This window comes from Pararge aegeria, chromosome 10 (assembly GCF_905163445.1).
Source record: "Pararge aegeria chromosome 10, ilParAegt1.1, whole genome shotgun sequence".
Lineage (NCBI taxonomy): Eukaryota > Metazoa > Arthropoda > Insecta > Lepidoptera > Nymphalidae > Pararge > Pararge aegeria.
In genome coordinates this window covers 16,903,064-16,928,693 of record NC_053189.1, presented here as the reverse complement: position 1 = coordinate 16,928,693, position 25,630 = coordinate 16,903,064, and the positions used below count along the sequence as shown (strand labels likewise).

At 36.4% G+C, this 25,630-nt stretch overlaps 1 protein-coding gene across 1 annotated transcript; it reads right to left on the bottom strand.

Moving 5' to 3' along the window:
- Positions 1 to 869: 869 nt before the first annotated feature.
- On the bottom strand, positions 870 to 25,359 carry LOC120626890 (peptidyl-prolyl cis-trans isomerase G-like). The gene is made up of 20 exons (XM_039894674.1): positions 24,899 to 25,359; positions 23,991 to 24,096; positions 21,667 to 21,754; positions 20,900 to 20,929; positions 20,110 to 20,249; positions 19,183 to 19,288; positions 18,331 to 18,507; positions 17,215 to 17,287; positions 15,533 to 15,634; positions 14,963 to 15,026; positions 13,863 to 13,931; positions 12,006 to 12,071; positions 11,024 to 11,144; positions 8,794 to 9,069; positions 7,397 to 8,140; positions 6,471 to 6,614; positions 5,533 to 5,596; positions 5,188 to 5,278; positions 2,001 to 2,106; positions 870 to 1,094 (listed from the first exon to the last, which is right to left on the bottom strand). The coding sequence occupies exons 1-20, from the start codon at positions 25,094 to 25,096 to the stop codon at positions 1,025 to 1,027; spliced, it is 2,835 nt and encodes a 944-aa protein (XP_039750608.1). The 5' UTR covers positions 25,097 to 25,359; the 3' UTR covers positions 870 to 1,024.
- Between the last annotated feature and the right edge of the window lie 271 nt (positions 25,360 to 25,630).

Genomic DNA, 25,630 nt, shown 5'->3' with positions numbered 1-25,630 from the left:
CTTAATATCAATGTGAATATTACTCCAAAAAACCTTACAACTTATTATAGTATAGTATAGTATATTTCATTTTATAATTTTGTATATTAGTGTTTTGATTAAAAGATATGTCAAGATTGTTTGCCTCTTTTAACTTAACTTAATTGACAGAGTTTACACGGTGATTTTATTAAAATCGTACAATAATGACCAAATACCCAAGGTCAATAATTATCTTCATTCGTCTAATAATAAACAAAAAAAATATTTAAAAATTATAATAGTTTGGTGTTTAAGAAGCATCCTATGTCGGGTGTCAGCAGCGCGGTGCGTCGACGGTGTCAAATAAATCCATTGCAGTTGTTACAAAATAAATTGATTTACTTAATTTAACTTAAAAAGGGGCTGTCAATGTTGGACGATAAAAAAAACACAGTGTTTAACTCTGTTGTCTTTTATCGAGAACCTACAACTCTTGTACTCTTTTAATCTAATAAAGTACAACTTTTCTTCTATTTTGTAAAGTAAATATACGTGTAGAAAAATTACGAAATAATATTCCATGGATGCATAAGTATAATTCATAAGGAATGATAAATGAAAACCGACATAATACTTCGCAGGCTTTAGAAGAACATTGTGTACTTTCTCTAAGACTTATCTGTGAAGCCAAAAACCTAATAGTTTTTGAATAAACCACTACCATTGTTTTTACTGAAAAACAATCATAAACAGCTTTAACATCACATGCAAAATTTAAATCATTTGACCCCTGGCACTTTATTAGGTATGCATCTCGTAACGTATGTATTATGCGCGTGTCGGTCTTTCATCTCCAATAGGGTTGTCATAAGTAAACACTTAGAATGTTTTGAATTCGTTTGTATGGAAAAATAAATATGCTTCCATTGATTTAATATTTTCATATTTTGATTCTTTATGAAATATACTTATGCATCCTTCAACATTATTTCTTAATTCTGTTACACATTGTATATGTGATGGATGCGCTATTTTAAGTAAGAACTTTTTTTCCGCATCATGGTTAGTTGGAGGACGAAGATCGTCTGGTGCGGCGAGAGCGAGGACTTCGTGAGCGGCGGGGCCGGTTTCCTCTGTGAAAGTACAAGATACATTCATAATGAATCGATTTTATTTAATCAGAGGCTGTGATTGCCCAGTTGGGGAGTTCGAATCCCAGCACGCCACTAACAATTTTAAGATATTTGCGTTTTAATTAATTCAAATATCACTTGCTATAACGGTGAAGAAAAACATCGTGAGGAAACCTGCATGCCTGAGTTCTCGATAATGTTCCTAAAGGAGTGTGGAGTCCACCAACCTGCACTGGGCCAGCGTGGTGGACTACGGCCTTAATCCCTTCTCATTGTTTTAGGAGACACTTGCCCTGTAGTGGGCCGGGAATGGGTTGATATGGTGATGATGATCAGAAATATGTTCAAAAATAACATATATTTTTTCGCTGTGATTGTGAGACTACATAGATTATTAACAATTTTGTATTTTTTTATTAAAGTTTTTCCGCTTGGTGGAATTATAAAATTTATAAATTTTTAAAACGCATATGATTTACGGAACCGACAGGATATGAACCTGCGATTCTCTGGCAATCGCGGCCTGAGCGCTTTGGCCAATTAAGCGAGAGGCACTACTAGCGCCGATGCCGAAATTAGTATATGCCTTTTTTATCAGTTAATACTGATAAAAAAGGCAAAGGCAACGACTGCAAAATGTATAATCCCTCCAAGTGTAGGTACTAACTACACTTATAAAAATTATAAGATTTTTAATAGTTTAAAAGGTTATCTGTATACAAAAAATCTACGATTCAGTAAATCCCAGTAATTTTTGTACCGGGTTTGTATTAAAAATTTCATGATAGAAAACCCCTACCGTCCTATGGCCCGACCCGGTGATCGAAGCCAAAACAAAGTGATCTGCAGTAGAATTTGATCACCACTAGACCAACGTGGACGCTTAATATATAAAGTCATACGCACCTACTACGGCTGCGTCTACCGCGTTCCGAGGATCGACGTCTTCGAGACTTTTCTTCCTCGCGATCGGCCGACCTGCTTTTAGAGCGGGGTTTCTTACTCACGCCCCCTACAGGTCAACGCGAAAAAGGTTATATATATATACAGGTCATCGTCATCATCATTTCAACCAATTGACGTCCACTGCTGGACATAGGTCTTTTTTAGGGAGTTTCGCAATACGCCTGTGCACACCCTGTATGCCCGCCACTGCTGAAACGTGGTACTATGGGCCTCATAAGAAGGCTTAGAGTCACTCAGCGGACGAAGGAGAGAGCCATGCTAGGAGCATCTCTACATGATCAAATCATAAATCATTGGCGGACAGAAACCTGAACCTATATCATTCAAACGTAAAATTAAAGACTTCTTACTTAAATTATCTAACGATATTAAGCTATTAAAGAATATTTATGTGACATTTTATAGAACTGGACATAGGAAATATTTTTAATAACAGATTGGTTATATATTGTTATTATTATTTGATTAAATACTTTATTTTAATGGGAATTGTAAAGACATAGTTTTTAAGAAATCTAATTTGCATGCCAATCGATGGCGATTGTAGCATTATTATACTATTGTACCCACCAACTATGTAACTCAATCTGCAAATAAAGAAATTGAAATTGAAATATATAAACGCGATTTGCGAAGCTGAAGAGGCAATGGGCAGAGCACATAGCTCGGAGAACCGATGGACGTTGGGGTCTTAAGGTGCTGGAATGGCGACCCCGCACCGGTAATCGCAGCTTAGGTCGGCCCTTAACGAGGTGGACAGATGACATCAAACGAGTCGCAGAGAGCCGCTGGAAACAAGCGGCCCGGGCCCGGTGGATTTCGGAACTCGCTACAAAAGACTTATGACGTCAATTGGTTGAAGTGATGAAGGTGATAATGATGACATTTTTAATTTAATTTTATTTATTTATACTCTTTATTTGCACACAAATAAAAATACAGAAGAAGAATAAAAGAAAACACAGACAGAAGAAGGCGGCCTTATCGCTTTGTAGCGATCTCTTCCAGGCAACCTTTGGATAAGGAAAACAAAAGGATAACATACTGCAGGTTGTGCATATTAAAAAAAAATACATACTAATAACTACATACTAAAATTTAAACTAGATTACACAAATAAAATAATACATAATACATAATATATTAAACATTAAATACAAAAAAAAAAAAAAAAAAAATTAAAAGCCGTGATGGAATTTTTTAAAGGTTTTTACAGGCACCGAGTACGGAACACCTCTATGTTGTCGGAGTTATGTGCGCATTTTTTATTCTAGTAATAAAAATATCACTTGGTTCAACGGTGAAGGCAAACATAACGGGGCAACCTGCATGCTTGAGAGTTCTCCACAATGTTCTCAAAGGCGTGTGAAACCCACTAATCCGCATTGGGCCAGCATGGTGGACTACGGCCCTAACCTTTCACATTGTAGGAGGAGACCCGTGCCTTGTAGTTGGCTGGTAATGAGTTGATATGATGATGATGATAAATCAAATAAATAAATAAATATACTACGACAATACACACATCGCCATCTAGCCCCAAAGTAAGCGTAGCTTGTGTTATGGGTACTAAGATGAATGATGTTTTTTTTTTAGGTAATGAATAATATACATATAAGCAATAATAATATATGCAAACTCGACTATCCCTCGGTTATGTAAATTATACAATAAATTCAGTCAATCAATTGACATTAACAACTCGCATAGCACTTTTCGTAAAGTTATCATCAGTAACTTAATCAGTCAGTCATAGTAGTTTACATACTACAGTTTAATAGTATACTTTCTGTTACTTTATATTTATATTTTAGTAACTTCTATTTCTTAATCATTGTTTATTTTTTATAATGTCTCTTTAGTATGTGGATTAGTTAAACAAAGTTCTAATTTTAATTTTAATCATAACTTCTTTAAAAAACTAAATTATAATAATAATTTAGTTTTTTCCGTTTGTAACTGTTTCGGCTTTTGTTGTTTTTTTATTCATTTCTATTGATTCTTTTTGAAAATTGTTAGGTCATAAGCGAAATTAGCATGCATTGTTTACCTTTAAATGGTTTTGAGTACTCTGTGTAATGTATATATGATAAGGAATATTATTTTTATTTATGTGAAATCGCTGGTAGACCTAATAAATAAATAAATAAATACATAAATACAGTCAAAACCGTTTATGGCGACATCGTTTAGAACAACATACCAGTTTAATTGACCAAAATTAAAGGTCCTGGCTGAATGCTGTATGTGACCGCCTTATCGGAAAACATTGGTTTTTACGACATTGTTTACTACGACATACCGCATTAAGCGACCACATTTGGTTAATGTTTTCTGAAAATTATATCTGTAGAACGACCGGTTCAGCTGTATTGTAAACAATTTGAATAGGTAACAGTTGGATACTGTTCACATCTGGCACAGTATAATGGTCAATGGCTATTATCGTAAAAGTAAACTAATTCTTAGAAACAAAGCACATGCATGCCGTAGCCTCAAGGCCCGCTTCGTCATATCTCTTAAGTCAGTTTGTTACTTATCTTTACACAAGACGCACCAAAACATGTTGAATTAACTGTGAAAATTGTAACATGTCGCAAAAAAGAAAACAAATCAATATCGAAGAAAAATCGCGTATTACATAAATGTATTATCTTCTTCTCTGGTTGTTACAACTATCGGATTTCACGACTAAATATGAGTAGTCCCTTCGATGTCGTTATAACAGATTTTGACTGTACTTATAAAATACATATAAACACCCAGACACTGAAAAACATTCATGTTCATCACACAAACATTTTAAAGTTGTGGGAATCGAACCCACGATACTATTAAGTGGTCACTATCACCGTACGGAATAAAGTTCTTATTTTTATTTCATTACACTACAAGTTAGACTGCCTTTAACTGTAATCTCACCTGGTGGTAAATGATAATGCAGTCTAAAATGGTAACAGGCTAACCTGATTGTAGTTATATTTAAACCATACACCGAATATGTTTCTACACGACATCGTACCGGAACGCAGAATCGCTTAGCGGCACGTCTTTATCGTTAGGGTGGTAACTAGCCACGACAGAAGCCTCCAACCATATAGAGGGTTCGGTACTTTAAAATATTTACCTGTAGCTTTGTTTTCCCTCTGCTTCTGTCTGGACTTGATGAGTCTTACTATCTCCATCAACTCTTTTCGAGCTTCGTCTCTTTCTTCCTCCTAAATTATAAAAAACAACACATAAGAGTTCGTGAAACGTTTTTATTTGTCTAGGAAATAGTCCTTAATCAGTGGGCATCCGATTAGGGTTTTTCCTAGGTTTTGTGAAAACGGGCATATTTTTCATTGCCGTTGACTTTTTTGATAAATTTAAATTATTCGTTGATAAATTGTATTGTGCGTTGATAAATTGTGTTGTGCGTTGATAAATTGTATTGTGCGTTGATAAATTGTTAAATTATCTTTGTGAGTACCTTCGTTTTGTCACCTTTTTCTGGATTTTCTTGACTCTTCCGGTCGCGATTACTCGAACTTGACCTGTGGAAAAGGTTAGTTACTCTCACCTCTATCGCTATACTAAATATATATATACAGTTGACAGCAGACTGGCGGTGACCATACTTTCCGAGTCCAGGGCCGTGGGTTTGATTCCCACAACAAGAAAATGTTTGTATGCCAAACAGATCTTCAGCAAAACCGGAGCATCCTTAGGAGATGTTGACTTTACAATGAACAACTGTTGCATTGTAAAGCCAACATCTCCGGAGGATGCTCCGGTTTCGGAGCAAAACGTACGTAGAGGGTACATTGCCGAAGATCTACTTTTCGCGGAGTATAGCAAATTAAACTTAATTTTCATAATTTATCGTGGATTTCCGCAAAGTAACGCCATCTTCTATCCAATATATATTACCTAGGCAAGCACGCTCCAAACTAGACTTCATCATCATATCGTCCCTTCCCACAATGAGAAGGGTTTAGGCCGTACTCCACCACGCACAATAATTGACATTGGTGGACTTCACACTCCTCTGAGAACATTACGGAGAACTCTCAGTTTTGGAGCCCACCACGCTCACCCAGTGCGGATTGGTGGACACCACACAACTTTGAGAACATTATGTAGAGCACTCAGGCATGCAAGATGTTTTCCTTTAACGTTGAAGCAAGTGATATTTTAATTACTCAAAACGCACATAACTTAGAAAAGTTTGAGGTGCGTGCTGTAATTCGAACTCTGCCTCCTGGAATTGAAGCTGGAGTCCTAACCACTGGGCTATCGCCGCTTTCACTGCTCACAGACTTCATTATTGCTTTCTTTCTTTGTAAATAAAAAAAAAGTTAAAAGAAATAGATAGCATTCGTGACAATCAAATTTTAGAAGGTACTAGGTTTAAAAATCTAAAATCACCTCTCCTTAGAGGAATTAGCCTTGCCATCTCCTTTATCCGCCTTCTCGCTCGATCCCTCTCTCTTATCCTCATATTTGTCCCACTTGCTCTTCCTTTCCCTGGAACGTACTTCCTTTTCTCGGGACCTGTCCCGGTTTTCGTTGCTATATTGAATGAATGAAACAAACATGTTTAATGCTAATAGTAATTCCAATCCTGTGATTTATAGAACCATTTTACCCTTAAAACTGTACCAATGGGGCTTAGCGAGCTACAACGATGATTATTAAATAACGAATGAAGATTATATTGTGTTATTTTATGTTTTAATATTTATATTAAGTTGAGCAAAGAAAATAAATAACAGATAAATCTTTTGTATGCGAATAGCCAATATTTAGTGGTCTTTAGCTAAACTATACCATAAAATATACCAATCTTTAAGAAGGAACTCACCACAATCATCTGTTATACAGGGTTTAATAAAAAAAAACAGAAACCTCTTAAGCCTTGTAGTTGCTATAATTAAAACTAACAACGTTTGTTCTAATCCTTTAAAGAAAGATGAAAAAACACGTAACTTATGTAAAGAGACTGACTGTTAAACCATATACATGTGACTCGACAGAGCCGCGTAGTCGAGTTAGAGACAACACGATAGAGTCGTGGTTCACGCGATTTTACCGATGTTAAATTACAGAGTAAAATAAAAAAAAATATTAAATTATGTAAAATATTGAATATTCATAGTCGTCGAACAAAATATGTCAGTCTTAATGTAAACAACTACAGGCTGAGAGCTTTCTGGTGTTTTTATTTAATCCTGTATATTTAACGGATCTTTACAGTAGCAATTAGCGCCCCGTCAGGAAAGTTAAATACTTGACAAATCTAACGGGTCGCTAAAGTGCTTGGTGAAATAAGATCTTAAGGTGATATTACATACCTTTCCTTGGATTTTTCTTCCCTGTCCCCAGATTTATCCCGCGTATTATCCCACCTGCTCTCTTTGATTCTAGATTGTAGCCTACCGTCCTTTTCTCTTGATTTCTCACTCTTATCTTTAGATTTCTCATCTACATCTCTTTGGCTACCTCTTTCCTGAGATTTGTCACGCTTGTCTCTTTCATGAGAGCGTTCTCTTTTCTCGTTTCTCTCTCTTGATGTATCGTCTCTTTCTCTTGACCTATCACGTTTTTCTGATGATTTTTCTCTCTTCTTATTTCCATCTTCAGATTTTTCTCTTCTTTCTTCGTTATCTTTAGATTTATCGCGTTTTGCTTTTCTCTCAGTTGATCTCTCACGATTTTCACTTTTATTTTTAAGTTTTTTGTCTTTATCTTTCGACACATCTTTCTCACGTTTATCAGATATATCTTTGGAGTCATCTCCTTTTTCAACTTCTTGCGACGTTCTTTTCTCACTTCTATTGTAAGACTTATCTTTCCGTTCCTTGGTTCCTGAACTTTTGAAACGATCTTTATCTTTATCACCTTCATTTTCATATTGTTTGCGATCGCGAACATCTCTCTCCGAATCATATCTCGTATATTCTGGTCTATCATCAATATTACTTCGATCATCGTGTTGGAATGAGGAATGTTGGCGACCTCTTTCACTCCTATATCTATCACGTCTGTCGTCCTCTTTCGGTCTCTCTTTTTCACGTCTTTCCAGAGGAATTTCTTTCCTATACAAAAACAGACATTGAATTATCATAAAAGCAATAAAAATTACTAAATGTTCCTATATGTTCACATATATCGAGATTTATCGATATATAATTAACTTGAAGTTAAGGTTAACCGTAAGTTCGAAAAAAACAGATTCCATTTTGCGCTTTCAGGATTTCCGATACTTAACTGCTAAACATCCTTAGTGTCTAGAACTACCTGTCTATTACAATCTCTGGTATATCTATGTAATTAGTTGAGAAGTATCTATTTAATTGAGTATCAATAACCCGTATTAAATTGTGCATTCTCGACGACAGCCGATTGGCGCAGGAGGCAGCGATCCTGCTTTCTGAGTGTTTGTGTGATGAACCTGAATGTTATTCAGTGTCTGGGTGTTTATATGTTTATTATAAGTATTTATGTATATTATTCATAAAAAATATTCATCAGTCATCTTAGTACCAATAACACAAGCTACGCTTACTTTGAGGCTAGATGGCGACGCGTGAATTGAAAAAAATAAAAAAGAATGCAAGTAAGTCGCAAATAAAACGTTATAGATGAAACACGCATTGTGTTGGAAATAACCCTATCGAAGGAAAGTTAACCTTATTGAAACCTAGAATATCTGGAATCTACCGAAGAATTAACTCAAATTAAAACTTACCCAACATCCTTCTTTTCCTTATTCCTGGTGAACTGACTGCGCAAAAGGCTGAAAGGATCATAGCCCTTGTTGTCGTCATCCTTTGGCGATTCGACCATCTGGTCATCCGGGGTCACTGAGTTGATAGCGGAGGATAGCTTAGGCACTGCATAGCTCACAGCGGAAGCTAGACCTTCGCGGCGTTTGGGTTCGCGATACTCTCTGGTTTCTCTGTTGTCTCTGTTTTCCCTGGTGTCTCTAGAATCTCTGATACTTATGTCTCTGGTAAGCGATTCCCTGCGACACACAGATAATATATAATTAAGATTTTTAGTGAAGAAGAAATATTTTCAAGGAGTACTTTTAGTCTAGTGAATGTATCCAAAATATGTGAAACATTGAAAGAATGGAATAGTATAGAAAAACTTTATTGCGACACAACACAATAGGAAAAATACAAGGTAATAGTGCTAGGGTGCAAAGGCGGCCTTATCACTAAAAGTGAATGCTGTATAGAAAATAAGAACGAAAAGATGGTTTATCATATGGAAATAAATATGACATACTATATTGCTACAACGACAGTTTTTCTACAAGCATGCCTGTACCACAGTGAAGTGCATAGAGTACTCCTTCTATCCTTAATTTTTGCATAACTCGTACTGGAGATTTTCTTCATTTGCATACCCCCTATGCACGCCACTGCTGTACCATAATATATGTAATACTATAACTGTAGCCATTAAGAGTTTGTTCAACAAGGGGTCTTACGTTATAGATCTACGGACGTCGGGATAGATCTCAAGCAAACGAGGGATATTAGCAGTGGCGTGCCCCCAGTTATTTACCAGGGTATGCATACAGCACGAATATTGCATAAAACGGCAAACAATTTCCTCCTTTACGTGATATATAACAATTTTAGTATAGGCAGTGCTTTTGTGCATGTATGAAGTGCACGCCGCTGGATATTAGAGTAACTTCAAAGCGAAGCGAAAGTGTTGCATTTAGAATCCTGTGTGTAGTGAGGGACGCCCAAAACGAAGGGAGCTTTAAACTTGAGTTAAATACTCTACTTTTCACACCTCGCGTGGCAATAAAATCAAGTTTTGGAGGGATTTTTGCGTGCTCACGGGCCTCTGGTGAGTTAGAGCGAGATAGCAATATTAGAATGAACAGATTTTATTCAGAACGCCGTGCGCGATGTTCCTTATTCAAATCATAAAAGCCCCGAGGGACTACTTTTAACACCTCGCGGGGCAATAAAATTAAGTTTTGGATTTTTTTGATGTGAAACATCTATAAGCGGAGGGTAAACCTGATTGTTGGCGTGGCGACACAGGCCGCGGCGACGATTCGCCACGCTGTATGATTAAATTTTTGTATTTCGCATGTCACAATAAAAATTAATATTAATTTAATTTATATTTTATTAATATTAATTTTGTAATAAAACAGTCATTATTACAAAATAAAACACCTATTAGTTTTCTTTTTAGTTTTCCTAATCCTAAGGTTGCCTGGCAGAGATCGCTACTTAGCGCTGAGGCCGCCTTTTGAATCCTGCTTCATTTTTCATGTGTTTGTTCTTTTTTTTTCTCGTTTTTGTGAGTGGTGTACAAATAAAGAGTATAAATAAATAAATAATTATTAACGGACTAAAAAATAGGAGAGGTTATCCATTCGGTTGTACTTTTTTTTTTATTTGTGGAACAAATTTTGAATGCTTTATCTTTTCATTATGCAATATCTGATTCCTGTCGTCAATTGTTCATATAACTTATAGAAAACAATATCGATGGTTTGCATCTGCCAGACGCCCCTTGACGACTCACACATTTTTTATAGTCATGCTTCACAGGCTCTCGTGAGTTAGAGCGAGATAGCGATATTAGAAAGAACAGATTTTTGTAAAGAAACGACGTGCGCGATGTTCCTTATTCAAATCATAAAAGCCTCTAGGGACTTCAGTACAACATTACTTACCCGCTAAGTTTATAGGATGGATTGATGAACTTGACCTTTCAATACTAGGCTGTGTTATAATGCATTAAGGGTTAAAGAAAGACGCCTTCGTTTGGCGCCCCTAAAACTGTCGCTACACTCAGGATTCTAGATGCATATACTATACCGATATTATCACCTCGTACGACACCCGCGGGAAAACCAGGGGTGGTGGCAACTGGTATACCGATCTGGCATCAGTACGCGGAACTACTTCTGCTTGGGATCGATTTATCTTTGATCTTACCGCTGCTTTGGATTGACGCCCAGCGCTCTCGCCAACATATCGGCGCGTTCCCCGCCAGTCCAGTGCTTTTGCGTAGGCCTTTTGCGAGCCGGCTTGCGTTTGTAAGCAAGATCTCGATCGTCTGTTGATTAACATCTTATATATAAAGCTGTAGAGTTTGTTCGTTTACTTGAACGCGATTATCTCAGGAACTATTGCGATTTGAAAAACTCTTTCAGTGTTGGATAGCCCATTCATCGAGGAAGGCTATAGGCTATATATCATACACGCTAAGCCCAATAGTAGCATAGCACAAATTAAGAATGTTACAAAATAAGCAAATAATCACGTCTGGCTTCACGGAAGATCAGCGCTGTGTCTTTAATAGGCACTGCAAACATGCTGAGTGAAGACCATTTTGGAATCACACCGTGCCTATAATTCTTGTGTAGACTATAAGTTGTATTTTAATTCTAGTGTGTGTATATCCAAATAAAAGTTTTTTTCTTTCTTTCTTTTAAAAATCGGATTCATTTTTCCTTTTAAGAGCTGTCGCTGCGTGCGCTCGGTTTAAGTTTCGATGAAATCATGTATGACAAAGTTATTCCATTTGAAAAGTTCGCGACAGCATATGTCTATATTTTAAGGTTGACTTATACGCGGCCGAAGTCGCGAGGGAGCGCTAGTTATATATAAAGTCGACAAATATGTGTGTAAAGCGGACAACCATTTCTTTATAAATGTATACAATAAACATTAAGCTAAACTTGCTATGCTCCGCGAAAAACAGGAGAATCTGTACGGTGTCATTTAAAACTTGTTCATTTTTTATACACCGCACCAAACATATCTTCCGCAATGTACTCTCCACAGTGTACATTGGGTGCGTACCTACATTATAATAAAAATAAGTAGATACATGGAAGTGAGATGATGGCGATAACCATATTCGTAAACTGAGACTAAAGCTACGAGGGTACCAAAAGCCGATATAAAAACTTACCATCGTGTTCAACCTCCTCCTCAAAGTCGAGTGCGTTATAGTCAATTCTTTCATTACGCGATGTGTCTGTAAAAAGAAAGTGTTATTATCAAAGACATATTTTAACAGGCAGTGCTTTTATGCATATATGGTGATACGAATACAAGGCTAGTTAGAACTACTATGCTGATGGGGTATTACACTCATTCGAGATAACGAACCACTTTTTCGTGGGATATACATAGTATAGATAAAAAATTACGCGGTGACAACCATAATATCAGCTGAGTTAAGGTCAATTGGGGTCACGAACTACTATAGAATAAAAACCAGAGTAATTTATTTCTTTATTTAAAAAAAACCGTTACAACAGCGTTTAATAACATTTTGGCTATGGGTTTAACTTAATACTAAAATAAGACCATATCTAGATCACTGGGTTTAACTGTGACAATGAAGTAAAAGGTCATATTCGTGCAACGAGGGTTTTGTACTCCAGAGGGCCAAGTGTGAGATACCAACGCTAACTTATTCGATCGCGGGTTAGTTAAAGATTTGTCAATAGATGGCGCTCTTCCGATACCATATAAGTTGCAGTTAACTTTTACACGATAGAATGAATAAACATACGTAGCAATATCCCACACTCGGCACTCGTACTAGTATTCAGTATTTCGGTATACTTAACTGAAAAAAGTCTAAGTAAAAAAAGAAGTGAAGTTACTGAGGTGTAAATTTATTTACAACAATTATTTTTCTATTCACAAAAAACTTTTATTATTAGCATTTATTATACAGGTTTAAATAAAAAAATGGCAGAAAGCTCTCGTCCTGTATTCGTTTACAGTAATACAAACAGCTTTTGTTCTGCGATTTTTTCCTACTTTCCTACTAGATGACGCTACAGTCGCACTGACACATAAGACTGATTTGAAAGGCATATACTAATTTCGGCATCGACGGTAGGAGAGCCGTAGCTTAATTGGAGAAAGCGCTCACGCCGCGATTGCTAGTCGCAGGTTCAAATCCTGTCGATTCCGAAAATTTTTATATGCATTTAAAATTAATAAAAAAAAAAAAAATAAGTTACTCCGTATGTAAGTCTGTTTGTGTAGTTCTGGCAAATAAACAAATTCTATTCTATTAGGAAATCATTGATCACATTTCTAGTATATCTATCATAAAGAAATACTGGATTACGCGGAATAAACGCGATTCATCGGGTACGTGGTGAAGCGGACGTTGCCGTTGACATCCATTTTCCACTTCATCCTTGACGTCTCATCTGACAGAATTGACCATCGGCACGACGCTTCGCCAGATAAATAAATTACTTTACATGCTTTAGAGGTACATTATTTACTGTCTCTGAGATTCATCTGTGAAGCCGAAACGCTAATAGTTTTTGAGTGAAGCACTGCTTTAGTTTTTATTTACTACTTTAAGTAACTTTATATAAAACGCAAGCTTACAGAAAAATCCTTTTATAACGTTAAGGATAACTTAAAAGATAAAAAAGCTTGGGTTTGAATTGTTCTAACTTCATAGCGTAAAAATTTACTGTGAGATGGTAATAACAAATAAAAAATTACCCGGCTAAGTTTGTTGTGGGCTCTTCTTAGACCAGGGCGCGTTTGAAACCCTCGTAGCTTTAGATTTAAGTTGGCGAACGAAGTTATCACCACCCCCTTACAATTGTGTAAACATATTATATGTATGAACGCTTCATAAGTGCCTGTGATAGACCTACATGAATTAATAAGTTTTTAAGGTTTGACAAATATATGTTGCTAGAAATGTTCCATAAAGTTTAATACCCTATTTTTAAATGACCTTTTATGGAGTACACGCCAGTTCTGATCACAATATAATACTTGCCTACAGGTGTATCACATTCGCCCTCCTCTTTCTCCGGAGGTCTTTCCGGAGTGCCCTCCTCACCCTCTACTGCAATAAAAAATATTTATATAGAAACAATGACATACATTTGAGAGAGGAGAGAATGAGATAGAAGACATCTTAAGAAGTCTCTTGTAGGCTAACGTTCAGACTTTTCGCATCTACAGTGTGAATTACTTATTTTATTTTAATTAATTTAATATATACATATAATTTCATTCATTCTTATATGTATAGCTATATTGAAGCGGATATAGATAGTCCAGTGGTTAGGTCTTCGGCCTGTCTTTAGAGGGGACCGGGTTCGGTACTCACCTCTTCAACAGTCTTACGTTGAATATTTGAACTATGGCCCCCGAAAGGGAAGTCAAGATCCTGCCCAATGCGCTATCACTACTCCCCTCCCTCGCCACGCACTTTTATCCAAAGTTACGTGCGTTTGAAGTAATTAAAATATCACTTGCGGTGAAGGAAAACATCGTAAGGAAACCTGCATGCTGAGAGTTCTCGATAATGTTCTGAAAGGTGTGTGGAGGCCGCCGATCCGCACTAGGCCAGCATGGTGGAGGTACGGCCTTAACCCCTTCTCATTGTGGGAGGGGACCCGCAACAATTAAGCTTTTTTGTTTGTGTTGTAGTAATAATCTCTGGAATTACTAGTAGAATTTAAAATATTCGGGTACCAGCCAAATATTTCAGTTCAAATTCGATGTTTCAATAAAAAGCTTCAACTATGTAAATGTGTTATCGATAAATCACTGTTGGCCAACTTCCCCGTTGATCTAGTTCTCAGTATGTTCAACAATGCGTCACGATCTTGGATTCGAATCCAGGGTCGGGCCAAAAATTATTAGAAATCGCGTTTTTTCTGTTAAAGAACTTTTAGTACTAGGCCGGAGTTAGAACCAGGTGTCAATACCGCATACCTCGGAAAGCCAGCTATTGTATTACTAACTTGTGATAATAGTCGTTAAAGCCCACAAATCCGCATTTGAGCAACGTGGTGGGTCTTTTATGCGTTGAAACCGTCTCTCCTATGAAATGGAAAGCTTACTGGGGAAGGCGGATGTCGAACTTACTGTTAGGTAGCTTTTCAATAGGCCTGCTCTTTTGCAAGCCCTGCTCTGGCTGTTCTCTGTCCATCTGTTGAAAAAAAATACTTTAATATTGGTATCAAATCTTTTGTACGCAAATCTCTAAACTAGCGTCCATTAGTTTTCACTGAAAGAAATCAGATACAGCCCTAACATCACATGCAAAATTAAAATCATGTGACTCCTGTCACTTTATAAGGTACGCGTCGCGTGGCGTAGGTACTATGCCCGTGACGGTCTTCTATCTAAAATAGGGTTGTCACAAGTAAACACTTGGAATGTTTTGAATTCCTTTGTACGGAAAAATAAATGTGCTTCTTTTCATTTAATATTTTTACAGGGTGATTCCTCAAATATACGAATTCATTCTTCAACATTATTTCGTAATTTGGTTACACTTTGTATATATAGGGGACAAGTTATAGTTTACGGATTGTATACTTAATTGACAGCTCTTAAATTATAGTATTTTTATTTAAGACCTTCCTTTTCACATATTCCCAAGAAAAAGATTTTTTTTTTTAATTGGATGCATGTGTAAAATTATGGCTTTACCTCCAAGTGTGCCAGTTTGACGATACGTCGCTGGGCCTGGCGCCAGTGGGGTGGCGTCGCCGAGCGAGAGCGCGACCGAGAACGAGACGGCGTGCGGTAGCGCTATAAAAACAAACCAGTACTTTTAACAAGTCACCTGACCCCATACACTATCCCTACTAATCTATACATATATAAAAGGCAAAGGTGACTGATTGACTGACTGATCGATCAACGCACAGCTCAACTCAAGTTCAAGAGGGTTAAATGGGGGATGAAAGTTTGTATAAAATCCTTCATTTATCAATTTATTTTTCAAGTTACTTTCGTTGTTGAAACTTGAAACATAAAGAAATACGTGTTTCAGAAATTTTAAAAATTCCAACTCCAGAAGCATCAGATAGGGGATGAAAGTTTATATGAAAGTTTCTGATTAGTAATTCACGTTCATATTCTTCTAAGACATTTTTTTAAACCTCTATAGTTAAAATTTACCAAATCAAAAATTGAACTCAATGTGAGCTAAGTCGCGGGCAAAAGCTAGTATTATAGAAAGTGTGTGTTGTTTGTGTTAGTTTGTCGTTCCGTCACGCCCATTCAGCTTCATTTTTGGCATAGATTTAGTCGGAAGGACGTAGAGTAACGATAAAACAAACACGCAAACAACACACATATTCGCATTTATAATACTAGTAAAGATTACATTTTGTCACAATTCAATGATATCTAATAAGGTATGGAAATGCCTGATAACTTTTTTTTTTCCGATTTAGTTTTTTACTTAATCATTATAGGAACATCGTTTGGATGTTAAACAGTTTTTGATTAAGCCAAAGCCAGTTTTTACGGAAAAAAATATTATGGTGCGCCCCGTGTGGCGTAGCGTATGCGCGTGTCGGTCTTTTATCTTCATTAGGGTTGTCATAAGTAAACACTTAAAATGTTTTGAATTCGTTTGTATTAAATAAGCTTTTTTAATTTATTATTTTTACAGTAACTTACTACTTTTATCGCACACAAGAGAAAAAAAGTAGTTACAGAGAATTAAACATAGAGCAAGAGAGTAAAATTTGGTGGCGTTATCGCTACATAGGGATTTCTTCCAGGCAACCAAAGGCATTTAAAGGAAAAAACACCTCTTTTCTATGTTTTTTGTGGTGCAATATATAAATAAAATATATGACTATAAAATATATATATTATAAAATATATATATCACATACTAGCGGATACCGCAGACGTCGTACTGCCCTGTCGCGGTGCACACGTATGAACAATTATATAAATTAGTATTTTTATCACCGTTTAAACCTTCTTTAGACTTCCACGAATATATCACGACCGATAGTAGCCAAATTGGTACGGCCTTTTTCGAGTTTTAGTGAGACTAACGAACAGCAATTAATTTTTATATATATATCACATATAAATACAAATAAAATATAAACATACATTAAATAACATTACCCATAATTAATGTAATCTACTAAAAATAAATATGTAAATATATAACATCCTCAATTTAAATGAAATACAGAAATAATTAAAATAACACACGTAAAATGATCCGCTCCAGCGATGTTCGACTCATAGATTGGGTGATTCCTTATGAGACATAGTTATGCACACTTCAACAGTAATTCGTAATTCAGTTACACGTTGTATACTTTTATATTGGCATTATTTAGTTTATATATACTTACAAACACTCCACGTCCCTTTATGATTCTTCCACTGCGGGTGTAAGAGTGACGCTCTCGTTCGCGATAGCGCATCCTTCAAACAAAAGTTACGTTCAAAATAGTATCATTATAAAGCATCAACCTATTTCCGGGCCACTAGCTCTGAAGACTCTGAATGAGAAAAGTTTAGGACGGAGTCCACCACGCTGGCCTAGTCCGGATTGGCAGACTTCACACGCCTATAAGAACTTTATAATGAACCCTCAGATATGCAAGTTTACCCACGATATTTTACTTGACCGCAACTATAACATAGACGTTTAAATTTTTTTATATCATTACCTTGTCATCTTTTTATATATATCATTACCGTATAAAAATCATTACCGAGCTCACGGTTCATTACCGTAACCTATCATTAAGTGGCTAATATAACACGTTAAATATTTTAAATACCCGTGTGTAGTGCCTTTCATATATGTACAAATAACTCGGATCGATGCTTAATAGCATAAAACGATCAAATCCTAATAAACGTGACTTTTTTATTGTTTGACTTTTTTGTGTTTTGCAAAATTTGCGCAAATATTGTCTAAATAGATAAAACACCGTGTTTAATTTCTAAAACAGATCTGAATCACATCCTAATATATTTTATAATTACATTCCAGTTCAAGATAATATCATAATTTCAAGTTCATTTTAAGTTCATATATGATTGTACAGACGTTATTCGTAAAATAATACATCAAAAAATATAAAACTTACATCAAAAATGTACTAAAGCTGAAATTTGAAAAAAAAATCAGTTATAATACTTAAAAACAGCGACTCAGAGCCATTGTCGCCCCGAGTGACAATGGCTCTGAGTATTTAAAAAAAAAATTGCTTCTAGGAAAGGCGGCTGAATGTAATTATTTCCAAATAATTTCGAGCATCACTGTTCGAAATTATCCCCCCCCCCTTTTTTTATTTAATAATTAGACCCCTGTCGTATTTGTTTTAATACTATACCACATATATAACTTTTTGAAGGATGTTGGTTAAAATATGCATGTGATATTGTGTTGGGGTGTGTATGTGTGTTTGTGTTCGCGTGTGTGTAAATGTGTGTGGAGATATATAAGCATACTATACCTTTCCCTGTCCCTCCTAGGATCATTCCTGTCATTGTCCTGGTCACGGCCGCCTCTCATCAGGAATCTATTAGCAGGCACTTCGGGTATTTCTCTGGGGTCGATCTTGGACGTGGTGACCAGGGGGTGAGAAGGAGCTTCCGGCGGCTCCTCATCAGCGGACCGCTCGGATTGATGCCTGCCAAGTAATAAGGGCATACTAATCACGTTCTAAACTGCCACGTTGGTCTAGAGGTTGGTATGTTCAACTACGGATCACGAGGTACTGAGTTCGAATCCCGGGTAAGGCCAAATTAAAGGTGCTGTGTATTTTTTATAATAGAATCTACAGCACCAGCCAGTTAGAAAGTTGGCGGTGACAGTAATTATCACTTAATTGTGGTAATAGACGTTTGAGCCCACCAACCCGCATTGAAGTAGCGTGGTGGGTCTAAGCTCTAAAACCTTCTCTTTTGAGAGACGAGGACTCAGCAGTGCGAGATGAATATGCTGTTGAAGATTATGATACATACTAATAAACAAGCACTACAGTTAGGGCTGCAACAAAATCTAGGAAACAATACGGGAGGTTTTCTTTTGTTGTGTACTGACTACTGGTAGGGTTGTGATTGCAACTTAAATAATAAAAAATAAAAAAATTGTTTTTAAAATGAATATCATTAATCTATACTTTGTCACATAAACTCTGTTGAGATGAGGTGAGTGACCTAGTTGTCGTTAATTGTTTTACTCTCAAGTTGACCAATAAAAAAATAAAATAATTCAGTTGCACATCCATACTCCATTGTACACCATATATACATAGCACGCATGTGTAATCTACCGTTTTATATATAATAGGAGAACAACTTACCGTTTTTTCTTCTTATCCTTCTTCTTCTTTTTATCTTTCTTATGAGATTGGTCCGATTCCTCACCGCTCTCTTTTTCTTTGTTTTTATCCTGCTTGCGTTTTTTGGCTGTTAGAAATAAAAACATATAAATATATTTTTTATTACACTACTTTGTTGATATAAATTGCAAATAACCAACCCGAAAACGCTCGCCGAGTACCATGGCCACACTCGTGACGTCATAGGCAAATTAGAGCTTTGGTAAGTTCTTGTTCCATAGCTAAAGATTATTCATTTTGGTATTGATAACAAAAAACTTAGCATCTAATAGTTTGAAGTCACAAAATATTTGATTTCCGAAGTTCCATCGGTACAAAATTGTTTATATAGGCGTGACGTCATCATTTTGAATTCGGCATTTCACCTGTCATGGCGGATGGCGAGATTTTGCTCTTTTTTATGAAAATAAATACCAATCTTACTTCAAATATAAATAAAAATACGTTTTTCATAATAAACGTATTATATATCATTAGATAATTACAATATTTTAGCGATTTTTTTGGTACTTTTGGTGCAACTTAGCCTAATACACAGTGTCGTGCATAGAGGATACGCACAGGGTATGCTGATGATATCAAATGAAGAAAATCTGCAGTAAGAGTTATAAAAGGTTCATAAAAATATTCAACAGATATCTTAGCAGTTAGCACCCAAAACACAAGCTACGCTTACTTTGGGGCTAGATACCGATGTGTGTATTGTCGTAGTATGTTTATTTATTTATTATTGTTAAATGTGTACATTAGTAAGATAGATTGTATACACGTTGGCTTCCTAATAAATAAATAAATAAATAAATAAAAATAAAATAAAATGTTATATCATCTGCATACCCTGTGCATACCCTCTATGCGCGCCACTGCGTAATACAGATGTGTCCATACCGTGTTTGAGCTGCACGAGCTGGCCGCAGTTGGCGACGGCGACGTCCTGCAGAGGGCGCGCGTTGCGGTCCACCGGCAGCGCCTCCAGTTGCCGCACCAGCGTCGCACCGCCCACCACCGCGCCGAACACACAGTGCACACTGCGACAACACGAAAATAGGACGCTTTACCTCATTAATACTTATACCTAGTATAATAGTTTAAATGACAATGTTAGATAACAAAAAAAAAATAAAGTTTGTTGTGGGCTTCTTCTTAAACCAGGGCGCGTTTGGAACCCCCGTAGCTTTAGTTTTAAGTTGACGAATTTAGTTATCGCCATCCAAACTTCCCGATGATAGCTCTGTTCATTTCCCGAGCTTAATAGTAACCAAAAATAAATTGTGTGCTCCTTACATGTCCTTTGAAGTGTTGCTAAGTTTATAGGCATTTTTTTTCCACTTCCCAAGGAAACCTGTTTGTGTATGTGTATAATTCAATACCGTAAGCTACTTAATTGGAAAAATTATAAAGCCGACTTCAATATGCTCTAATACCATACGTTTCCAAACGTTTTATTAAAACCTTATTGATCTTGATACCTTGCTAGATAACTTAGATTAATAATGCTCATGATAATTAAAATCTAAATAAGAAATATTAACTGCACTGGCAAAGCAAACATTTTAAAAATGTGCATTGCTTACTTTTCAGTCTTCCCATAGACTGTACAATATCAACTATGTCATCATAAAGATTGTATGTACAATGAACATAGACTTAAGAAGACAAAATCTAAAAGAATACTCACTTGTCGAGATGCGGCGCCGGCTGTGTTGTACTACAACACACAGAACACAACAAGAATGATAGCGCGCCGCTCGCCGCCGCGGCTGCGTTCTATGACACAACACAAATATAAATGTGTGCCCTTACATAGTGACCCAACCCAGTCAGGTTAACAGGGGCCTTTACCCTGTTATTAGATGGGTAAAAAAATCGAAAACAAATTAATTTTTATTATAATAATACTTGGAGTTGTGATAGCCTAATGGTTAAAACATCGGTTTGGGGGGCAGAGTTCAAAACCTAGCATACACCAAAAAATCGTGAGGAAACCTGCTTGCCTGAGTTCTCAATAATGTTTTCAAAGGTGTGTGATCAATCCACACAGGTGTCTGGACTATTGCATAGAACCCTTCTCATTTTGTTTGGAGACATATGTCCTGGAGTGGGATGCTAACAGATTGTTAATCATGATGATGAATACTTGAAGCAGCACCATAGCGGGGCAGGCTCTTTAGATATATAGAAAGACAAAGAAAAAATCCAAATATCCTGTATCAAAGAGAAAGTTTTAATAATATATTTCTGTAACATAATAATAATGCTGTATACACCTATAATTGATTATTGTATGGCATTAGACAGAATTTGTTATTCTAACACATAATTTTTTTTGGTGTGTCTTATGAATAAATAAATATTTTTTAGAACAAATTATTTCTTAAAATAACATGTTAGAATACAATTAAAAAAATTGTTTTCTTACCATTGCCCAATTCGTTTATAACTTACATAAAGAACTGCGAACCATTTGTGTCCTTGCCCCTGTTAGCCATGGACAGCAAATACGGCTTATCATGCTTAAGTTCAAAGGATTCATCTGAAAACAAGAAATAACTGGTCAGAGAGAGGGAGATATCCATAAAAAACAAGAGAAGTTTGTGGTGTTAATAACAGTATTGCAGAGTAAGGATAGTTTTATGATAAGAAGACATCTAACAAAGCCATACAAAAAATACAGATACAGAGCATAACATAAAAGAGCAAGCCAATACACACCATCAGGATGGTATTGGTATTTATGGAACAAAACCATAGGCATTGTAGTACCTTTTCTTTCTACTTTGATAGTATCTAAAAAACCCAACTTCAATAGTTTTAAAGGGGTCTAAAGGTTGAGTTTCTGTCTGTTAAAGACTCAATTTCTTATATTTTAGAAAATTGTTATCACATTAAAATTACAGGCTTTATAACTACAGGCAAACTCAAACAAAGGCATTTGATTCTGTCAAATGGCCTGTGCTCTGGAAGACTCTACTGGAAATGGGAACGCCGAAACACCTCGTACATCTACTTAGGCGTCTCTACGAAGATGGTACTGCATCTGTAAAGACAGATGACCAATTTTCGAACCACTTTCAACCTAAGGCTGGGGTTCGTCAAGGATGCATAATCTCGCCACTTCTGTTTAATATATACACAGAGCTTATTATGAGACGCACTCTAGAAAACTGGACAGATGGAGTTGTAATTGGTGGCCTAAAGATTTCCAACTTGCGCTACGCGGATGACACCACTCTATTCGCATCTAGTGCCCGCTACATAGAAAATCTCTTGCAAAAGATGGAAAGCATCAGTCTAGAATTTGGCCTGAAGATCAACCGGGCTAAAACCAAAATGATGATTGTCGACCGTATCAACAACAACACGCCGGAAGTAACACAAATTGCGAACTGTGATGTAGTTCAATCGTACATCTATTTAGGTGCGCAGATCGCCAATAATGGTGGCTGCATTGACGAGATCAAGAGACGAATGGCAATGTCTAGATCGGCTATGGACAAGTTGCAAAGGATATGGAGGAATCGTAATATAACGAAAGCCACAAAGATCCGGCTAGTTAAAGCACTGATATTCCCCATATTTTTCTACGCTTCGGAGACGTGGACCCTGAGGGAGACTGAGAAGAAAAGAATAGATGCTCTTGAGATGTGGTGCTGGAGGAGAATGTTGGGAGTGACCTGGAACATGTTCCGTACTAATGAATCAATTCTTGACGAACTCAGCATCAAACAGCGCCTTTCTTCTGCAGTTCAAGTGCGAATTCTTAGTGTCTTCGGTCACGTGTCCAGGCGTAATGACGTGTCCATTGAGCGACTTGTGGTTCAAGGTAAAGTAGAAGGTACCAGAGCACGCGGAAGATCACCGATGAGATGGACGGACCAAGTGAAGGCTACAATCGAGGCTCCTCTACATGAATGCGCAAGAAAGGCAACCGTTAGAGAAGAGTGGCGAAGTATTGTCAAGCGAGCCACAACACCGAGATGACGACCACGACCAGTCTGTCAAGACTGAAACGACTAAGAAGAATAACTACAGGCTAAGACAATCAACAACTATTTCATATGGATATACTATTTCATATGATTAAAGAATAATTAAATTTGGATTCTACTTTGTCAGCGTTATGCATATGAACATAATAAATGAGCATATACATAATAATAATATTAATAAATGTGAAAGTAAGTTTGTTTGTAACGCTTTCACACAAAAACTACTAAACCGATCATCATGAAACTTTGTACACATATTCCTCAAGGTATGAGAAGTAATATAGGATGCTTTTTATCCCGAAATTAAGCCCAGTACTTTTGGGAGAGGGGACAAAAGAGTTGGACGATTTTACACTATAACGTCAAATCATAACCAATTTAAATAATTACTTTCTAACTTTTTATATAAAAGAATACACAACTTAAAATATATCAGTAGAATTACACCTAAATTGAATGCCACATGTCTTTCGAAAATCAAAAACAAAAGCTGACGAAGTCGCGGGCAACAGCTAGTACATAATACCTGTTCTAATGATAAGATCAAGAAGGACGAATTTTTTAAGGTCGAGTACCTATTCAATAGCATGAAAGTTAACTGGAACTTGTATGAAATCAAAAAAGTGCCATCTTATAAAAATATATCTTTAAAATATTCTTATTGTAACTAATTAATAGTACACTTATCATACAAATGGTAGTTACTTTCTCACTTTCAAATAGGCAGAAAATCTCAGTAAATCATATTGTGAACAAAGAGTTAATAGTGAGTTAACCAACCTTCAAAAGTGCCACCGTAAATGGACTCTCCACCAGTTCCATTTGCATTAGTAAAGTCACCTCCTTGGATCATAAAGTCTTTCACGACTCTATGAAATACCATACCCTGGTCAATAAACATAATTTGTTACTTCCACATTTAAACTGGAAATTCATTAATCATTCATTCGGTTGAGGGTTCGCTACAATTGCTTGATGTAGCATAATTTTATTGTTGTTGAATTTATCCTTATTTCTACAATATGGTATGTCATAGACACACAAGGAAAAGTCCAAATGAACTTTACTCACAAAAGTTTTTATTGTAACACCTCAATTCTTCTTTAATGATGAATCTACTAACCAAACGTCAGCTGATGTGCATTTCAATTACATCATGATTCTACTCATTATTTCTCTGGGCTAACTATCATTATAATAAATTCACAACTAAAAATTTCTAGTTTATTAGTATACTGCCATGTGTTAATGGTGATATATTAGAGACTAAGGGAATGTAACAGAGAATGGGCAGCAGCATATCATGTACTACTCCTGATATCTTCTGCAATCATCAACTCATCAAGCTAAGTTTGTTGCGGGCTTCTTCTTAGACCAGGAGTCGTTTGGAAACCTCGTAGCTTTAGTTTTAAGTTTACATATATAATTATCACCATCATCTCACTACCGTGTAATACTCATGTAATGTACGCAACAAAAGTGCCACCCATGGGTGTACTTGAATAAAGATATTTTTGACTTTGACTTTAGACATCTGCCTAACGTGGTGATAGCAGTGGCCCAGGCCTCTGAGGGTTTGCCTTACATTTGAAAATCCTTTAGTACTAAAGTGGACTGTTATAGGTTATTTTTGTTGATCAGTTGGCGACTCAGGTTCTGTTAAATGAAAACTAGCTATAATAATTTACCTTATAGGTTAATGGTTTGCCAGTAACCTTCCCCACACCCATGTCCCCTGCGCAAAGAGCCCGGAAGTTCTCCGCGGTTTTCGGGGCTACGTCGTTATACAACTCGAAAACTATACGGCCGGAGGGCAGGCCTCCGATCGAAATATCCATAAACACACGATCCCGCTGGGGTTTCTTCTCGTCACCGTCGACCGTCATTTTGGTTAAAAGTTTGTAACACTCCAAACTCAACAAAAAACTATCAATAAAACTCTTGTACACATGAAAGCGATGTGCTACAGAGCATAAGCTCGCAGATTACGCTCGTTTAGCATTTAGCATCCAGAATTAAATGAGCAAAACATTTTATTTCCCCACAAGAAATGGCGATAGTATGTATTTAGGTGTACTTATTTTGGAAACCGCAATTCTGATTCTAGAAGTTATTTAAAAAATGGATTTTAGAATTCTATAAATGTCAATTGACAGGCGTCAGTACCTCATTTTTTAATTATTTTCAAGACAGACAGATAATAACAATCTATTTTTCTAATACCTCGTCTGTGATAGACGAAACTGTAGAACCATTGTAGAACTCAGATGTAAAAGTAATACGTGGATATTCTGTGGATAATCTCACAGAGAAAATTCTTTTCCTTCCTGGTCGCATGAAAGGTTAATCACGGAAAATCACAACACAGATAACAAAAAAAAAAAAAATTATAATAACTTATAATCTGTAGACGATAATTG

Coding starts and splice junctions, on each gene's coding strand:
- LOC120626890 (XM_039894674.1), bottom strand. CDS start 25,096: ATGACGGTCGACGGTGACGAGAAGAAACCCCAGCGGGATCGTGTGTTT. Junction 21,755..23,990: donor TTACGGTGGCACTTTTGAAG/GTTGGTTAACTC, acceptor TCTTGTTTTCAG/ATGAATCCTTTGAACTTAAG. Junction 6,615..7,396: donor GAAGAAAAATCCAAGGAAAG/GTATGTAATATC, acceptor CATTCAATATAG/CAACGAAAACCGGGACAGGT.